At 37.8% G+C, this 17129-nt stretch overlaps 1 protein-coding gene across 1 annotated transcript in view; it reads right to left on the bottom strand.

Moving 5' to 3' along the window:
- Positions 1-17129, bottom strand: part of LOC107660660 (semaphorin-5B-like) — a 141346-nt gene that overhangs the window by 48290 nt on the left and 75927 nt on the right. Inside the window, exons 6-7 of the mRNA XM_016450047.1 lie at positions 16263-16308; positions 1037-1099 (exon numbers count right to left, since the gene is read on the bottom strand). Of these exons, the coding sequence (XP_016305533.1) occupies positions 1037-1099; positions 16263-16308 (109 nt within the window). The remainder of the gene's footprint in view (positions 1-1036; positions 1100-16262; positions 16309-17129) is intronic.

Genomic DNA, 17129 nt, shown 5'->3' with positions numbered 1-17129 from the left:
TTCAAAAGCTTAGAGTTGCAAAAAAGATTGGAGTTTTGAAAAAAGTCTCTTATGCTCACCCGGGTTGCATTTTTTTAACCAACAGTAGGATTATGAAATATCAAGAAAATACAGTAATACAAAAATAATATTGCAGTTTAAAATAGCAGTTTTATATTTTATTTATAAATATACATTTATAGTACGAACAGTATTAAAACAGAAAGGGAATTGTTGTAGTATTCTTGTCCAATCCTATTGGGACTGTTTTTTGGGGACAAAATTATTATACAAATTATTAACTTTCTTTTAGAAATTATTAACATTAATTCCGAACACATACACAGTTTCCTGTGAGAGCACCTACGCTTCACCAAAGAGTGAGATTACCTCAGCTTTCATTTGTACTAGTACAAACCAAAAATAATTCCGTCTAACACTGGATCAGCGAGTCACAGCATCAACCTTTTTGTGCAGCTGACTGTAAAAGTGACAGCATTTTGAACAGGAAGGGATGTCATAAGCACCCAAACGCCACTGAGGCATAAAGCCACGTGCCTTAAATTAACAGCTAAGGGAACAGACTGTGATTTGTACTGTCTATTCAAGACTGCCACCATGTTGGTTTAATGTTCATCATTTACTGAAAAATTGAGCAGCAGATCAGTTGAAGCAGAAGATGTGCATCATTCTGGGAAATAAGGGAATAATGCCACTCCTGTTGTTAATGACAATAATATGTTACACAGGAAAAAAGTCAAACTAGGTTTTAGTGTCGGTTAAAAGAACCTGCCTTTAGATCCAGTCAAAAGAGCTAAGCATTTTCTGCCAATGCTTTAATCTGCTAGTGGATTTTTCATTTTGCCTTTCACATTCAGCGAATGATACGCTCAAGAAAGAAAATACTGACCTCTGGGCTTTAAAATACTGAATAAGTAAGCTCAACATATTGCCCTCCCACAAACCTCAACAATACCTGACCCCTCTGGCCAATGGGCTGTCAGCGTTTTAAAAGAAATGTGCCTATTCAACAGAGAACCTGGGGGTTTAAAGTTACCTCCGTCTTCCCTTTGCTTTGACAGGACCTCCTGGTGTCTTCGTCTGGGCCCCATTCCGTCGCCTAGGAAACCAAAATAAACCCCGAAAAAGTGACTTGCCATGATTCGCAGTTGCCCGGCAGCTGTTTGCAATAAAGCAGGAGCCAGGTTACACAACTGTTAATGATAATATTGCATTTAGCCAGATGCATCAAAAGACATTAACCTTATTGTGGTGTTTATTGTGTAAACAGCATGATAAGTGGGCCAGTGTCTTAAAAGGGTGAGGTAACTAGACAGTTGGAAGACCAGATGCAATTTGCATGTAAATACCATCCCCTAGTCTCATTCACGCACAGAGACCTCGTCGTCTTCTCTCTTTTTTTTTTTCACCAGCGCAAGACACTCCATTTTCCTCTGCCCAATTATGTCCCCTTAGAGCTGTGTGTCCAGCCAACAATAATAGAGGCAGCACTTAAAAACTGCAATCCTGCTGTCTTAAAGGGTTAGTTCACCAAAAATGACAATTCTGTCATTAATTACTCAGCTATCCCTTTAAGGTGAGCACAATCAAACGCACCTTTCACAAATTATTCAGATATAAGCACAAAGCTACCACCTTTATCTCTCAGCTTGAGGTCCCATTGGTTCAGATCTTGACTGAAACTCTAAATATAGTTAATTTGTTTGTATGGCCCACTAAGGTTCAAAGGAAATATTAGAAACATATGAAGCCGTTCAATGTGGAAAAGGAGATGAAGCTGATGGTAATTGGTTTAGTGTATTAATAGCGCAATTTCCTCTTACATGACTTGTCATGCTGTGGCTCAAGTGAGCTCTGACTGATGGGACTGAATCATAATTATTGTGAACATTTGAACCTGGAGGAATATGGCAAAGCAAGAAGGAAGAGAAATAGACAAATTCATCAAATAATTGAATGAACAAGCTCCAGACACGAAGTTGGTGTGCTTAAGAGAGATTCAAGATATTCTTGGTTAATTTTTCCCCACATGCCAATTAAAAACAGCAAATATAGCCCATAATGTTGTATTTGGATTTGATGAAGTTGAGCATTTTCATGCAGATTGGATAAGTGAGACCAAGAATGACGGTGACGTCAAGACAGAATTAAGAGCTAAATGAAAAATTGATTAACTATTAAACCCAAAGTGAAATAACATTCGCCAGACTGAACGAAAAGGACATTTCAATAGGTGGCGCAATGCACCTTTCAGATTATATCTTATTGGTCGGTGAGTTGATGTAACTGGACAAAGAAAAATACATCAATCAACAAGACGAAAATTCAAAAAGACTTTGTCCTACACCACAGCTCTCAAATGTCATTTGTATTTCTAAATAGGATAAACACAAGAGCATTTAGTCATCCTTGACATTGACATGTTTTGATGCAACATGTGAATAAGATTTGAGAACTATTGCAGAGGCCAATTTTTTTTCATCATATTAGGAGCTCACCAGCAATCACTTGGTGGAAAAGAGTTCTTGCATCAAAACTTTTCAAACCTGAAGAAAGTCACAATGGCTTGAAACTACATAAGGATGAGTAAATCATGGTAAAACTTCCATTTGTGGGTGAACTGACCAATTAATACTGAGAAACTGCCTGGATTTTTAATGGTTGCATGTATAGATTTAGCTACTTCCTTCTTGCCAGTCAAAGCAGTTAACAGCACCAAAGTTGTCATGTACAACAATGCCACACAGATCTGGTGCTCTTTTGTTTGTGTTTGCATTCATGTGTGTTTCAGGACTGAGACATGTTTGTGATCGATGCCTAAGCGGTGAGTCATCGTTCAGGTCATTAACATCTTGTCTGTGAGCCCCTGTTTTCTGGAAGAATCCGTCAGCTTAACCCTGACCTTAGCCACGGCAGTCCCTCTCTTCACACCACACTGGAACAATGCCAGCCCTCCAATGCTATTCCCAAAAAGCATTCTGAAGAGGCAGGCTGTGAAAAGCACACTGTATGCCATGTTTGGCGAAGGCTTGAATGTGAATTTGGAAACCCTGGGCCAGAATCCACCAGGCTGGGGTGGATGGAGATGGGAGAGCTTTTCACTGGTGGGAGGTTTGAACCTTTGTATGACAAATTACTTTGGACAAGTGTTATGCCAAAGAGGATGAGGTGATATATAGATTAAAAGCATGCAGAGGTAATGACGTAACTGTTTGTTCATTAAGCCTGGGTTTTTCAACCTTTTTTTGTCTTATACCCCCATAACCCCATCAGTACGGTTCAAGTACCCTGTCATAAACGCTAGCAAAAAATGTGGTCTTACACTGGATTTCGTGTAGCTTTACTGATAAAATAAAATAAAATAAAAATGGTTATTATTAAAACTGTTATTATTTTTGTTCTTTATTACTACTACTACTACTACTACTACTAATAATAATACATTTCAATCTTTTAAAAAAAAAAATTCTTATACTGGATTTAATTAAGCATTATCAGTAACATTAAAAAAATGAAGGTTTAATAATAATAATAATAATAATAATAATTTATCATTACTAATATTATTACTACTACATTTTTTTTTTTTCTTATACTACACTTAATTTTGCATTATCAATAAAATAAATAAATAAATAAAATAATGTTTATTATTATTATTATTAATCATTATTGCTATTCTTCTTCTTATTATTATTATTATTAGAATGATTTCAAAATCAAATAATAAAAATTAAAAAAAAAATAGCTACAATGATTCACTTTTAAACTAAAAACTGAAAAATAGACTCACAGTAGCTTCCTCTTAAACTGAAGAGGTTTGATGAAAATAGAGACATATGCTAAGAAAGATAAACGACAGTTTCACATCCCTACAACAAATGATGCACCATAAAGTAGTCCAAAATGCTTTTTTTTTCAACTGGGAATAGCTGTAAAACTCCCTAAAGGGTATAAAAGACGTTGAAATCACAGATGAGCATCCGTTTCGCCTACAAAGCTGTCAAATGAAAAACACAGTGAGGCATGTGTGCTGAGTGAGACTGTGCAGTCTAATGTGGCTCTGCAATTGGATCTCGCTGGTCTAATGAGGCCACTGCACCGTGCATGTGCACTAGCTCAGAAATCACACTCGGCACCACTATTTGTGGCATAATGGTGGTGGCACCAAGCGCCCTGCCCCTGGCATCCTCATGAAATAGTATCATGAATTTTTCATGGAGGGATAAAATAGTTGGGATTTATTTATACATAAATTAGTGAGGCACAGAAACAACGCCGGGATAGAAAATGCATTCCATTCACATCAAGTATTGAGAAAATGCTAATACGAGCACAAGATAGGGCAGGATGGTGGAGAATTACCCAGTTTGCAAGCTGTGTGCTTCCGTTGATAAGGCTATTGTCTCGCTGGCACATTACAAGTGTTATAACCAAAAAGCACATCATGGGACACTGCACCTGTCCTCAGGCCACCTTCAAGCACTTGTTACTCGTCATTACGAAGACACCATTTATGTCCCACAATATGTTGGCAAATGAATTTTTTAAAAATAACAATATTCCTAAAATATATCTAAATCATACATGGTCATAAAACTGCATGCATAATATAACCTTTTTTTGTTAATGAATTATATAATATGAATCATTTAAACATACACAGCAAAAGGGATCATTATAAACAAACTATAGCACATATTAAAGCAAAGGAAAAAAAATCAAATACAGGTCTGGCTCAAGCTAAACTTTCCTGGCTAAAGTACAGGCTTCTGGACACTGATAGCACTCTTTGAAATTTCATGTAAACTTTGCATATGAATTTTCTTGCAGATGGTGTTTTATATGTAATCCTTGCATTCTGTTTTCCAACAACAGTCTCATATAGGAAGCTAAAGCATCGTCTAAAGCATCTGCAAAGTAGAATAAAAAATAAAATAAAATAAATAAAATAAAAATAAGAAAAAAGAAACAAAGAAAGACCAAAGCCAGTGAGTCGCTTTGTCAAAAGTACTTTTACACATAATTTCTTAGGATATACAGACTGTGCAAAATTTTCCTTTCCTTGCAAAAAAGTCTTAATCATTATTGGTTTTAATTAAATATAGATATAGAATCTGTATGAGATGTTTCATTTTTGGAATTAATTCATTAAAAAAAAAAAAATCTTAAATTAAGATACATTTTTCTTGTGATACTTGATATCAAAACAAGTTTTTTTTTACCCGCCTCGCAAACAATTGTTTTAAATGAAAAAATAAATATTCTCTTCTAACACAATTTCACTTTTCTAGTAAATTTATTTTTAAAAATGTTTAGATATTTTACCAGAAAACAAGTCAAAAATACCAATGACTAATTGTTTGCATGAACACTCCCTTCCCTCCAAAACTTTACTGGTTTGGGATGAAAACGTCATTTGCATACTCATTAAGGAGGCCCCTGATTAAAGTGTGATGGCTCCGCCCCCATCCAGCCGGCTGGAGCAGCGAGGCTATCCGTCTCATTGCGGATCTTCAAGGTCTGTGTGCTTCAATAGGCAAGCCGAGGCACCGCCCTGTTTTGTCCTTTAACAGAGTGCCCTATTCAAGCGGCCCCATCCCCATTTACCGCCGCCCTCAAAGATGTGACATGACTCTCAATACCTTCGCCTCATTGTCTAAGAACACTGAACCTTACACAAGAGGGCGCAGATATGCTCTCTAACATCTCCTCCTTCCCCCATGGCATTCCCTGAGCCGTCTCTCTCTCTCACTTCACATTCCAAAACCATATTCACCATCAGAAAAATAGAGGCAGTGTAGCATGTGGGTGAACACCCCGCTCCGTAGGCCTGAATAAGGGTACTGCCTGGTTTTGTCTAGAGACGTGTGTGTGCCCAGGACATGCAAATAGTGAGCCCTTTGAAGGTTCACAGCTGTGCCGTCTGAACGCATTTACTTGGGGCTGGAAAAACAGGATGAGAAATGAAGCAACAGGTCAGTGTCTAATGCACAGCTCTAACAATGTGGTTGCACTACAACACCGGGATAAAAGCATCATCGCACGCACAGTAAAGGCGTATGTGTGGACGTGAGTGATGGCTTTAATTTAAGAAGGCCATTTTGAGTGAACCCAACTGCCTCAGCAAGTTACAAACCTCTCACGCAAAAGAGCAATGATGTGAGAGACTGAGGCACCACGACGCTGCAGTACTTTTCTGATCCAGGTTTGAGCGTACTTTTAAGCATAAATCACAATAAGTGATTTATGCTTAAACTGAGTTTATTCTTAAAAGAAGAAAAATCTTTTGTTTTCCAAAAGGGAAAAATATTAATTATACATACTCTAAAAAGTCATATTATCTAAATGTTTCATTTTACTGGAAAGCAAAAAACAAAAAAATCAATAAGATTTAAATATTTGCCATCTGTTGTCCAATAATAGTCATATTTGAAGCTACAGCAACTTCTTCTTCTATCTGCTAAACATAAAAAGAGGGATGAGTATAAAATTAAAGCAAAGCCTGAGAATTGCTTTCCTTGTTTCATTTTACCCCATGTCAAATGTACTTGTGACACAAACTTGCATAGGATATAGAATTTTTTTTAACTTTTTTTGGTTTCATTTTTATTTGTTGTGTTCTATCTTTACATTTAAAAAAATAACACATTTACTTTAGAAATGTACTTGAAAATACTTATTTTCAGTAAATATCTTTAAAGTTTATTTTCTTAAAGTTTTAAGTCTTATAATATTTTTTAAAGTAATATCTTATTATCTGTAAATGTATTTTTAAGATGTTTAGACATTTTACCAAGTCAAAAATACTGATTAATTAAAAAAAAAAAAATCTGATTATTATTTTTATTTTATTTTATTTATTTATTTTTGTAGTATTGGACATTTGACAAAAATATCTTTAAAATGTAATAATAATAGCACTTTTAGGAGTTAATAACAATGTAATTTTCTACTTCTACTTTTTATCAAAGGCAAATTGACAAATAAAATTACACATTAAAAAATCTTTTGTGATCAAATATTTTTGCCAGTAATTTTGTTAACAAGACTAGCCATGAGTACAAATGCCTGCTGCAAGCCAAGTTAAATAATTTTTTATTTAAAAAGGCATTTCCCATTGGATTTCACTGTCTCCTTCCATTGTCTATATGTCACAAATTAGCCCACCAGTGGCAAAGACTGCATCAATAATTCAATCTGGGCAAATTGCAGAGGGAAATTAATCATGAGTAGGTAGGATGAAATCAGCCCAGATTCATCAAACTCTGAGGTCAGAGAGTTGAAATTTGCACCTTGGGCAACCGCTGAGTGATCACATCAAAAAGAAGACACTTAGCGTTGCTTTTCCTCATTTTGATCTCCAGTCTGGAGCATCCTTTTCCTAAGGCCTCAGCCGTCCCACGAGAGCCGGAATATGAAAAATGTAGCACGCCACATAGCTGCTGCCGTGATCCTGCGAGCCTCTGTAAGATCATTAGAATAAATGAGAGCAGCAGCCACCATTGTGCTCATGCATTTCCATCTGTTGAGCCGGATGCTGTTTCATAATCACCGCAGAGTATTTGTGAACACTGAACATATTTTTCTAACCAAAACAACACCAGAGCAGAATCTAAACAGCTCTTGTTCCCAGCTGCTATTTGCTCACGTCGGGTACTTCCTGTTTTATTGGTTACGGCTGAAGGGGGCAGTCACCTCTTGACCACAGGGGTCGCCGTCCAAAGCAGCTGTAACAATGTCTACTGAATGCATTCGGCACACAGCGCTCTCACGCCGTTGTCTGTTGACAGAGAGCAGAGACCTCTGTCTTGTCAATGCAGAGACTGACGTCTCGGATGTTTGAATTTTGGATATAGACCAACCAGTGTACCTTTCAGAGCAAATGTGTGGGAATTCTGTGAGTAGAGTGAAGTATTATTGACCTCTGGTTCAGGCTATTGTACAAACACAGAGAGGATGGGAAAGATGGGGAGAATTTATGATCAGCCATACTTTCATATGTCTTGTCCAATGGAGTCCAATGCTGTTTTGGTCATTGTATAGAGAGAAAAAGAAATAAACTGATGTCAGTTGGCTTCATCATTTGGAGAAAAGCATCTGATTGGGTTCTTCATGGTGCTTTATGCTCTGAAATGGGTCAGGACCTTCAAAAGATTCCTCGTTCTTTACACAGCCTTTACAGGTCTTGATAGCCTCATGAAAACATTGTGAAATAGCAATAGAAAAAAAATCAGACATGACTATTTCGAGGAAATTCTTAAGGTGGTACACTGTAGAGCCGCACAATGAAAGGTTAATCTTAAATTCTCTTATCTTGGCCATGCGAAATGCTCTGAAATTACACCAGAAGGAAGGCTGTGACAGCAGTACTAATCTCTCAGTTTATGTTTACCTGTATTGCTTTTCATTTATTTATTCTACGCTGAGCACTGATTTATTACCAAAATCCCTCATACATTTTCAGAGGCTAAATGAAAGATGTCCAACTGCATGCAGACAATCTGCTAAAACTGTCTGCCATGACATTTTAGATAATTTTATAAAAGAAATGCTAAAGCAAATGTCACAGAAAGATTTTTTTTAATTTTCTCGAAAAGTTTCTTATGCTCACCAAAGCTGCCTTTATTTGATCAAATAAAAAGTAAAACAGCAATATTATGAAATATTTTTACAATTTAAAATAATTGGTTTCTATTTTAATATCTTCTAAAATGTAATTTATTCCTGTGATGACAAAGCTGAATCAGAAATTCAGTTGAATTCAGAAATCATCCTAATATGCTGATTTTGTGCGTAAGGAATATTTCTTGTTATTAAACTGTATGAAACAGTTGTTCTGCTTAATATGGAAACTGAACAATTTTACTTCAGGATTAATTGAGTTGAAAGTTTAAAAGAAAGGCATTTATTTTATTTTACTTTACTTTACTTTACTTTACTTTACTTTACTTTACTTTACTTTACTTTACTTTACTTTACTTTACTTTACTTTACTTTACTTTACTTTACTTTACTTTACTTTACTTTACTTTACTTTACTTTACTTTACTTTACTTTACTTTACTTTACTTTACTTTACTTTACTTTACTTTACTTTACTTTACTTTACTTTACTTTACTTTACTTTACTTTACTTTACTTTACTTTACTTTACTTTACTTTACTTTACTTTACTTTGCTTTGCTTTGACATTATAAAAGTCTTTACTGTCACTTTTTTTTTTTATCAATTTAATGCATCCCTGCTAAATAAAAGTATTAATTTCATTTTTTTTTTTAAAGAGCCCAAACATTTGGACGGCAGTGTAACTAGCTTCTAACACATGACAAATGACAACTTAGAAAAACTAGCTGCTAGTCATCCTAATTCAACTGTGTCAGATACAAAAAAAAGCAATCCATCAAGCACATCCACACAATTCACTTGGGTCCATACATGAACTTGGACCTGAAAACTATGAACCGAATCAGACTGAGCAGTGACTGGAATCCTCAGTGGCATTAAATTCTTATCCTTTAGTGTACTTTATGTGCTTGCATGACATAAAAACAAAAATCAACAAAGACAGAAGGGGAGTTGTGACAGAGATTCCACTGAGAGATGGAGGGAGGATGCTGTTATGACTATGTGGTCGCATGCAAGCGAATCCATTGGATAAAGAAGAGGGATGATGGATACTTGAGATTCCACAAACTTATTCATGCATGACCCATCTGTTTACATTCCAGTCCTGTCGAACTGTGGGCTTTATCTCATTCCTGGCTCCTTAGTAAAGAGAACGCTCCTCTCCCATAGCTCTTCATCCCCATTCATAACATCACATCACTCTTCAGTGACCCTGAGGTCTGGTTCCATCTCCAGAGGTTCTGAGCCTCTTATGTGTCAGATCTAAGCTTCTCTACATTCTGAGACCCTTCGGTATACCAGTCAAGATGTTTGGACAAACCAAATTGTTCTTTATTTTTATTATTTCCCAAATGTTAAAGGAACAGTAAAAGCATCAAGACAATAAAATTACACAACTGTTAGTACACTCTAAAAAATGCTGGGTTAAATACAACCCAGTGCTGGGTAAAATAGGGACAAACCCAGCAATTGGTCTGTTTTGACCCAGCGGTTGGGTTAAATGTTTAACCCAGCCTTCTGGGTAGTAACCCAACCACTGGGTCAAAACAACCCAATTGCTGGGTTTGTCCCTATTTTACCCAGCACTGGGTTGTATTTAACCCAGCATTTTTTAGAGTGTATAGGAATTATGCATTGCTACAAATTATACAAACATGAAAACTTATTATGTTTTAGTTTGGTCAAAGTAGCTTAACATACTCTGGCCGTTCCCTCAACCAACTTTATAAGGGTGCATCCTGGTGCATGTGTGCCAAATGCATGAAAAAAATAAAATAAAACTGTGCCTTTCTAAAAAAAAAATACAATGTACATAAATCCAATTTATATTTGTCTACAAAACATATCAAGAATGTAAGCATAGGGCTTTAGATCAAAGATCATTATAAACTCATTCAAGTGTGTACAAACTTCTGTCTGGTAGCGTAAATCCTGGGGAAATCATGCCCTAATATATCTGGCGAACTACATCTACATCTTTGCGAATGGAGAAATTATTCCACCTCATTTTGCAAAAAGCATTTAGATGATGGCTGAACTTTTGTTTTTCGGAACAGCATGGTGCATGAACATCTATTTTCACATTAGATACAGCCATAATGTAAATTAATAGCCATGAGCGCATAAATAGAATAATGCAGGCTCTGAGAATGAACTGTCATTATCTTATTTCTGCTGAGCAATTGCATTAGTCAGATATGACAGATTTAATAATGTCTATGGAGGATGTGACTGACTATATTCTGTAGCCTCAACTGTGAGAGAGGAAGTTCATCCCACATTGTAAACTGATCTGTGAAAATCTGGTGCATTTGCGCAAATGCGTACCAAAGGGACGGGATCAAGAGCCGAGAAGGAAAGAGAAGCTGACAGAAGCTGTGTTCTGAGTTTCCTCTCTATTGCTCATGTAATAGAACCTACTTACAGCATGAAGGAGTCTCAGGGAGGCACGGAAGGAGCGCAGTATGTGGGTGGGTCTCAGTCTCAGTACCTTGAGCTCCCCCATTGTGCCAACATAGTGACGCCAACATCATCAGCTATTCCTGATCCCATGAGATGGCTGGTCCCCCATGAGGCGGAAGCAGTGGAATCCTGCTGCTTCATGCATCCGTTTAGATCTTGGGAAACAGCAGCAGCAACACAGTGTGCACAGACAGCACGCACTGATCTCACCGGAAAAAAAAACACTGTCTCAGGATAGACGGGTTTGGGATCCTGGGAAAAGTCTAATGCTTTGACAATGGTGGTAGTTACAAAAACATGGTGTAGATAAATGATCTTCATTTATAAATAATTTCTGTGCATCCTGGGTTGATTCACAAAGCAGTTGTTGAAAATCAAATTGCTGATGTTCAAAGTGCCTAGTTACAATACCAGTCAAATGGTTTCCGAATTCAAATTTCAGAATCGAAATGGAAGTATAGTATGAGAGTTAAAGAAATATTTTTTTTAAACATATTTAACTATATGGTCCAAAAATATCTATAAAAAATTTAATTATATTTTTCTATATAAATAAACCTAATTAAAAAATATAAATAAATTTAAGAATTTTAAATAATAATAAAACTAATAATAAAATACATAATAAATAAATTTAAGAATTTTAAATAATAATAACCATAAAATACATAATACATAAAACACACAATAATATAATAATATTTGTAATATTTTATTTATATATTTTATATGTACATACATACTACAGACCAAAATTTTGTTATTAGTTTGTTAAGGGTTTTTTAAAAATGTTTTTGAAAGAAGTATCTTATGCTCACAAAGGATGCATTTATTTGATCAAAATTCTGTAAATATACAGTAATATTGTGAAATATTATTACAATACCAGTTTCAACATTATTAATAATAAATGTTTCTTAAGCACCAAGTTAGGACATTACAATGATTTCTGAAGGATCATATCACACTGTGTAATGACTCAGTGAAAAATTAGCTTTTTCATCACAGGAATAAATCATATTTTAAAATATATCAAAATAGAAGAGATTTTTTATTGTAATAATATTTCAGAATACTGTTGTACTTTATTTTTGATCAAATAAATGCATGAATAAATCCCTGGTGAGCATTTTTGACTGGTAGTATATATCTACATATATGTAATTATATGTTTTATATGCATGCATTTATATATGTCTATGACCTGTATAATTCCAAGAACTACAGTAATTTTTTTCAAGCATTTAAAAATCACTTAAGAAACAAAGCTTTAGTCAAGTGTGTCCAATTTTTGACTGGTAGCGTACGTTATACCAGGCCATGGCAAATTTCCCTTATTCATAGTTTCACGGAAATGAGGATAGCAGGTGCGTACCCATGGGTCAGCGCAGTGAATAATTCAGAGGGTAAGAATCAGCTTTTTTCACCCCAGCCTGGGTAAAGTTAAAAAGGCTCGCCTGAGCTGTTGCTCTCCCCTGCCAACGGCTGCGTGTTTGGCACCAAGACATACATTTCTGAGATGAGCTGGCTTTCTGTCAGCCCCATTACACTCCTGGCAGAAAGATGCAGGATAGCTCTAATGGTGTGGGGAGAAGGACAAAAGGAGACTGAGAGAGGTGGCACGCAGGTGGGAGTGTGGACAAAAGTACAGCGAGCAGGATGAAAAGATGAAGAACGTGTGAATGTGATAGCAATGAATGAATAAGAGAGGATACTATACAGATATCAATGTGCTCAGTAACAATGGCTTATTATAAGAATAAAATGAAAGCATATAACAGAATCTCTAGCTACAAGATGTGATATATGGTGCTGAAATTCTAACAAAAATGTTCATGGTTGCATCTGTCAAAATACTAGTTGGTTACTGCAGTTTTTGTTACTAATTTATAATCATAGAACATTTCTATAAAGAATTTAAAAGCACAAGAGAAATCTATTTAATTATTTAATTGTAATTATTTTTTATTAGATAATAACAATAAAAAATTAAATTAACACTAAAAAATTAATATCGCCATTATATCACCATTCAAATGTTTGGGGTTGAAAATATTTTTGTAGTGTGTTTGAAAGACATCTCTCTCTAGACAGCTCTTCAAGGCTGCATTTATTTGGTCAAAAATACAGTAAAACAGTAATATTGTGAAATATTACAATTTAAAACCGTTTTCTATTGTAATATATTTTCCAATGCAATTTATTCCTGTGATGGCAAATCTGAATTTGTAGCAGCCATTACTCTAGTTTTTTTTTTTTTGCAAGATCCTTTGATTAATAGAAAGTTCAAAAGACCAGCACTTTGTTTTTATGTAACAATGTAAAAGTCTTCACTGTCATTTTTTATCAATTTAAAGTGTCTTTGCTGAATAAAAGTGACTGACCCTTTTGAACAGTAGTGTAAACTAAAAGTTTTTCCATCAATGTTATTAAGAACAAGAACTCAATTTAGTCTCAGGAGCTATGAAAGGGCAACCTCTGTAATTTTGTTTGATTTTCCATTTCATGGCATTTGTCACAATTCACTCGGGGAGCAAGGAACGAGGAAACGAGGAGTACTTGAATAACACACACACACTAATCCACAGTAAAACCGAGAACAAGGAGGACATTCAACAAGTAGACCCGACAAACAAGAACTGAAAGGACTAGGACTTTTAAAGGCAGGATAATTGGGAGGAGCGAGACACACCTGGAATCAAATTAACACAATCAACATGAGGAAGAAACTGGGTCACAGGGGCAAAAACACACACAGAATGGTCCATAATCCTGACATAACGCCCCCTCCCGGAAGGTGCGTCCTCGCACTGTAGCAACAACAGAGGGAGGTGTGGGTGAGAACTTGGGAGGAGGTTCCGGAGGAGGACTGATATCCGGGAGGAGGCCGGCAGACAGAGACCAGGGGGGCGACGAATGAGGGAGGAGCTAGGGAGGAGACAGGAGGGACCCGGAGCAAGAGGAGCAGAGCAGGACCCAGGCCACAGCCATGATGTCGACCCACGGTGGAGCCCCAGGCCTCGGAGGCTGGAGGCGGAGTCAAGGGAGACTCCAGCCACGGCGACGCTGGAGGATGGCAGTCCCGCGGGGCTCGCACCGCAATGACGGTGGGCTGAGGGCGAGCAGAGGAGCTGCCAGACGACAGCGGTGGAGGAGGCTGGAGCGGGTGGGAGGGCAAGCATTTTCGAGGAGCGGCCACAGGAGGGCGCTCTGAACTGAATTCAGGGGCTGGAACCCTTTCCTCGTCCTCTTGGCACTTTCGCCCCGCCATACTCAGCTCACCCTCAGCCGCGGTGCAGGGGGCGGAGCTCCTCTCCGCGCTCACACCGTTTGTGGCTTTCTCCCTCGTGGCAGGCGCTGTTGCTGGCTCACACACCTTGACTGACGTCACGGCCTCTGGCTCCGCGGCGATCCTCAGCTCTGTCGCTCTCTCGGCGGGCTCTGGCTCTCCGTCAGCGGTGGGCTCGGGCATGCGCTCCGTGCATCGGGGAGATGGTGGGCTGGGTTCTGGGTCGGGAGTGGCACTGGCGATTCATTCCTGGGAACCGGCGGGGAACGGAGATCCATATCTCGCCAGTGTCCACTCCACAAAGGTGGCGAATTCAGCTCGAGGGCCATCTTCAGATGACGGCGCTCTGCACGCGGTGTTGAGGCTAGCGTCATAGAACGCGCAGAGCGCGTCGTCCAGATAAGTGGTGAGATGGGCCACAGCCAGAAACAGTCTGGTATGACCCTCGAGCGAATTTCCCCCCTGCTCCAGCAGGAGGAGGATGAATTCGGGGCGAAGGAGGGGATCCATAGGGCACACAACGGAAACAAAAAACTGAGTAAAAAGATAAACAAAAAAGAGGGTACAAACGGAGGTAACTGTATCGGTCGGGTCTTCTGTCACAATTCACTCGGGGAGCAAGGAACGAGGAAACGAGGAGTACTTGAATAACACAGTCTTTAATAATCCACAGGAAAACCAAGAACAAGGAGGACATTCAACAAGTAGACCCGACAAAAAAGAACCGAAAGGACTAGGGCTTTTAAAGGCAGGATAATTAGGTAGGAACGAGACACACCTTGAATCAAATGAACACAATCAACATGAGGAAGAAACTGGGTCACAGGGGCAAAAACACACACAGAATAGTCCATAATCCTGACAGCATTATTGTAAAAACACTAAATGTATTATTATGGTGTTTTGTGATTTGGTTACAATTCAAGAACCCATGCTTAGTGTTGTCAGGTCAATTCTGTCACCAGTGTCTCATTCTTCATCCTTTAATAACATATGCCTATTTTAATTTTCTCCCTCTGTGTGCAGTTTAGGCAAAGACACTCTCAAAAGCTGGCAAAATGTTGCTCATCGATTTGGACCCTGCCTCCCCTTGTGATGCTCCGGTTAGTCGAAATGAAGAAAGATCTGCCTTGTTTATTCACAGTTTGGAATCGCCCAGGAGAGATACAGAGGCGAAGGTGAGATGGAGGAAAATGAAATTGCACCTAATCCTCTCCACTGGGACAGTGGAGAAAACTGCTGCAAATTTAGTAACGTCATTGAAACAAAACACTAGACGCAGACATGGGAATATGTGAATGGAGTGGCTTATTTAGCTCCTATTTGTTGTGCATTCAGATGTGTGCTGGGTATCTGAGAGAGAATGAAAGCGACTGATACTCAAATTTTATTCAGTCTTCAACCAAAAGCTGCTTCATGCATGAAACATTATGAGTGGTCTGCGAGTGAGAGCATTCAATAAATGTCTGGTAGCTACGAGACACGGCACAGAGATTACTGGGGGAATAAAAGAGATATATACAACAGCAGCAACAGGTGGGAAAGCCACCACAGTCTCATTTCACTGCTTTATTTAGACCTCAGACAGTCCTGGCTGACCTTCTGAGAGGTTTTAGCTCCAAGCCAGACTAGAAACTTGGTACATTCGCTAAGACGCCCCTTGCTCTCTGTGCCGGGCAATGCTGCTTTCTTTGAAGTCTGTCCAGGCAGTTTTGGGAACTGACCCATTCATTTCAATATCAATAACCATAAGCCAGCCCTCTCTAACACCCAAAGGCCTGACAGACGGCCTTATATAAAGTCACAAAGACCACATCAAACAGGAATCATCATCTAGTAGAGAATGCTGACCATTTATAAGCACTGTAGGTCTGTGTCTCACCTGAATTAGTGAAATGTTGTTTAGATTCAGTCTGAAGAGGTAGTTTCTGCAGATAAAATAAGAGAGAGATTGAATAAGGTTAAATTTATATGATTTACTGTATCTACTGGAGATGCAATGAAAATGTACCCTTAATATGCCAAGGGAAATTAAAAATAAAGTGGGGTCCAAAGGTTTGAGACCTCTAGTGAAAATTGATCTTTTTTTTTCTTCTTTTTTTTACATTTTTCTCACTGAATAAAATGACTTTAAATAAATTCTAAACACAAATAGTATGGAAATAAGCATTGACCAAAAAAAAAAAAAGAATTTAAATGATAAAGATATTGTAATGTGGGGTTTGGGTTTTGTTTTTGTTTCATGTTCATGTTCATGTCTTTTATTATTTAGTTTAGTCATGGTCCCTGTTTGTGTCATGCTTCCCTTGCCCTCATGTATTCATGTCATTGGTTCCTCTGTTCATTGTGTCATGTTCTGATTGGTTGTCTTAGTCATGTGTCTTGTTTCCCATTGGTTTGTTCTTGTCTTGTGACCCTCTTGTCTGCTATAAGTAGCCTTCATGTTCCCATTGTGCCCTTGTCGTGTATTGATGTTGTAACTCTGCTGTTGGTGAGTCCTGTTCATGCCAAGTCAAGTCTGTTTTAGTCAAGTCTGTTCATGCCTCGTCAATTCTGTTCTAGTCAAGTCTGTTCATGTCAAGTCAAGTCTCGGATTATTGTTTGGATGTTTAGATCACCTTTACAAATAAACTGCACTTGGGTTCACACTTCAACTTGCCTTCAGTGGATTATTCGTTACAGAATACACGACCTCCAAAATGAACCCAGCAGATAGCCTAGTTCGCCTCCGTCAAGGTAATCGCTCCAT

The sequence above is a fragment of the Sinocyclocheilus anshuiensis genome, unplaced genomic scaffold, assembly GCF_001515605.1.
Source record: "Sinocyclocheilus anshuiensis isolate Anshui unplaced genomic scaffold, SAMN03320099.WGS_v1.1 scaffold627, whole genome shotgun sequence".
NCBI classification, from domain to species: domain Eukaryota; kingdom Metazoa; phylum Chordata; class Actinopteri; order Cypriniformes; family Cyprinidae; genus Sinocyclocheilus; species Sinocyclocheilus anshuiensis.
The sequence above is the reverse complement of the archived record's forward strand: the minus strand, read 5'-3'. Positions and strand labels throughout refer to the sequence as shown.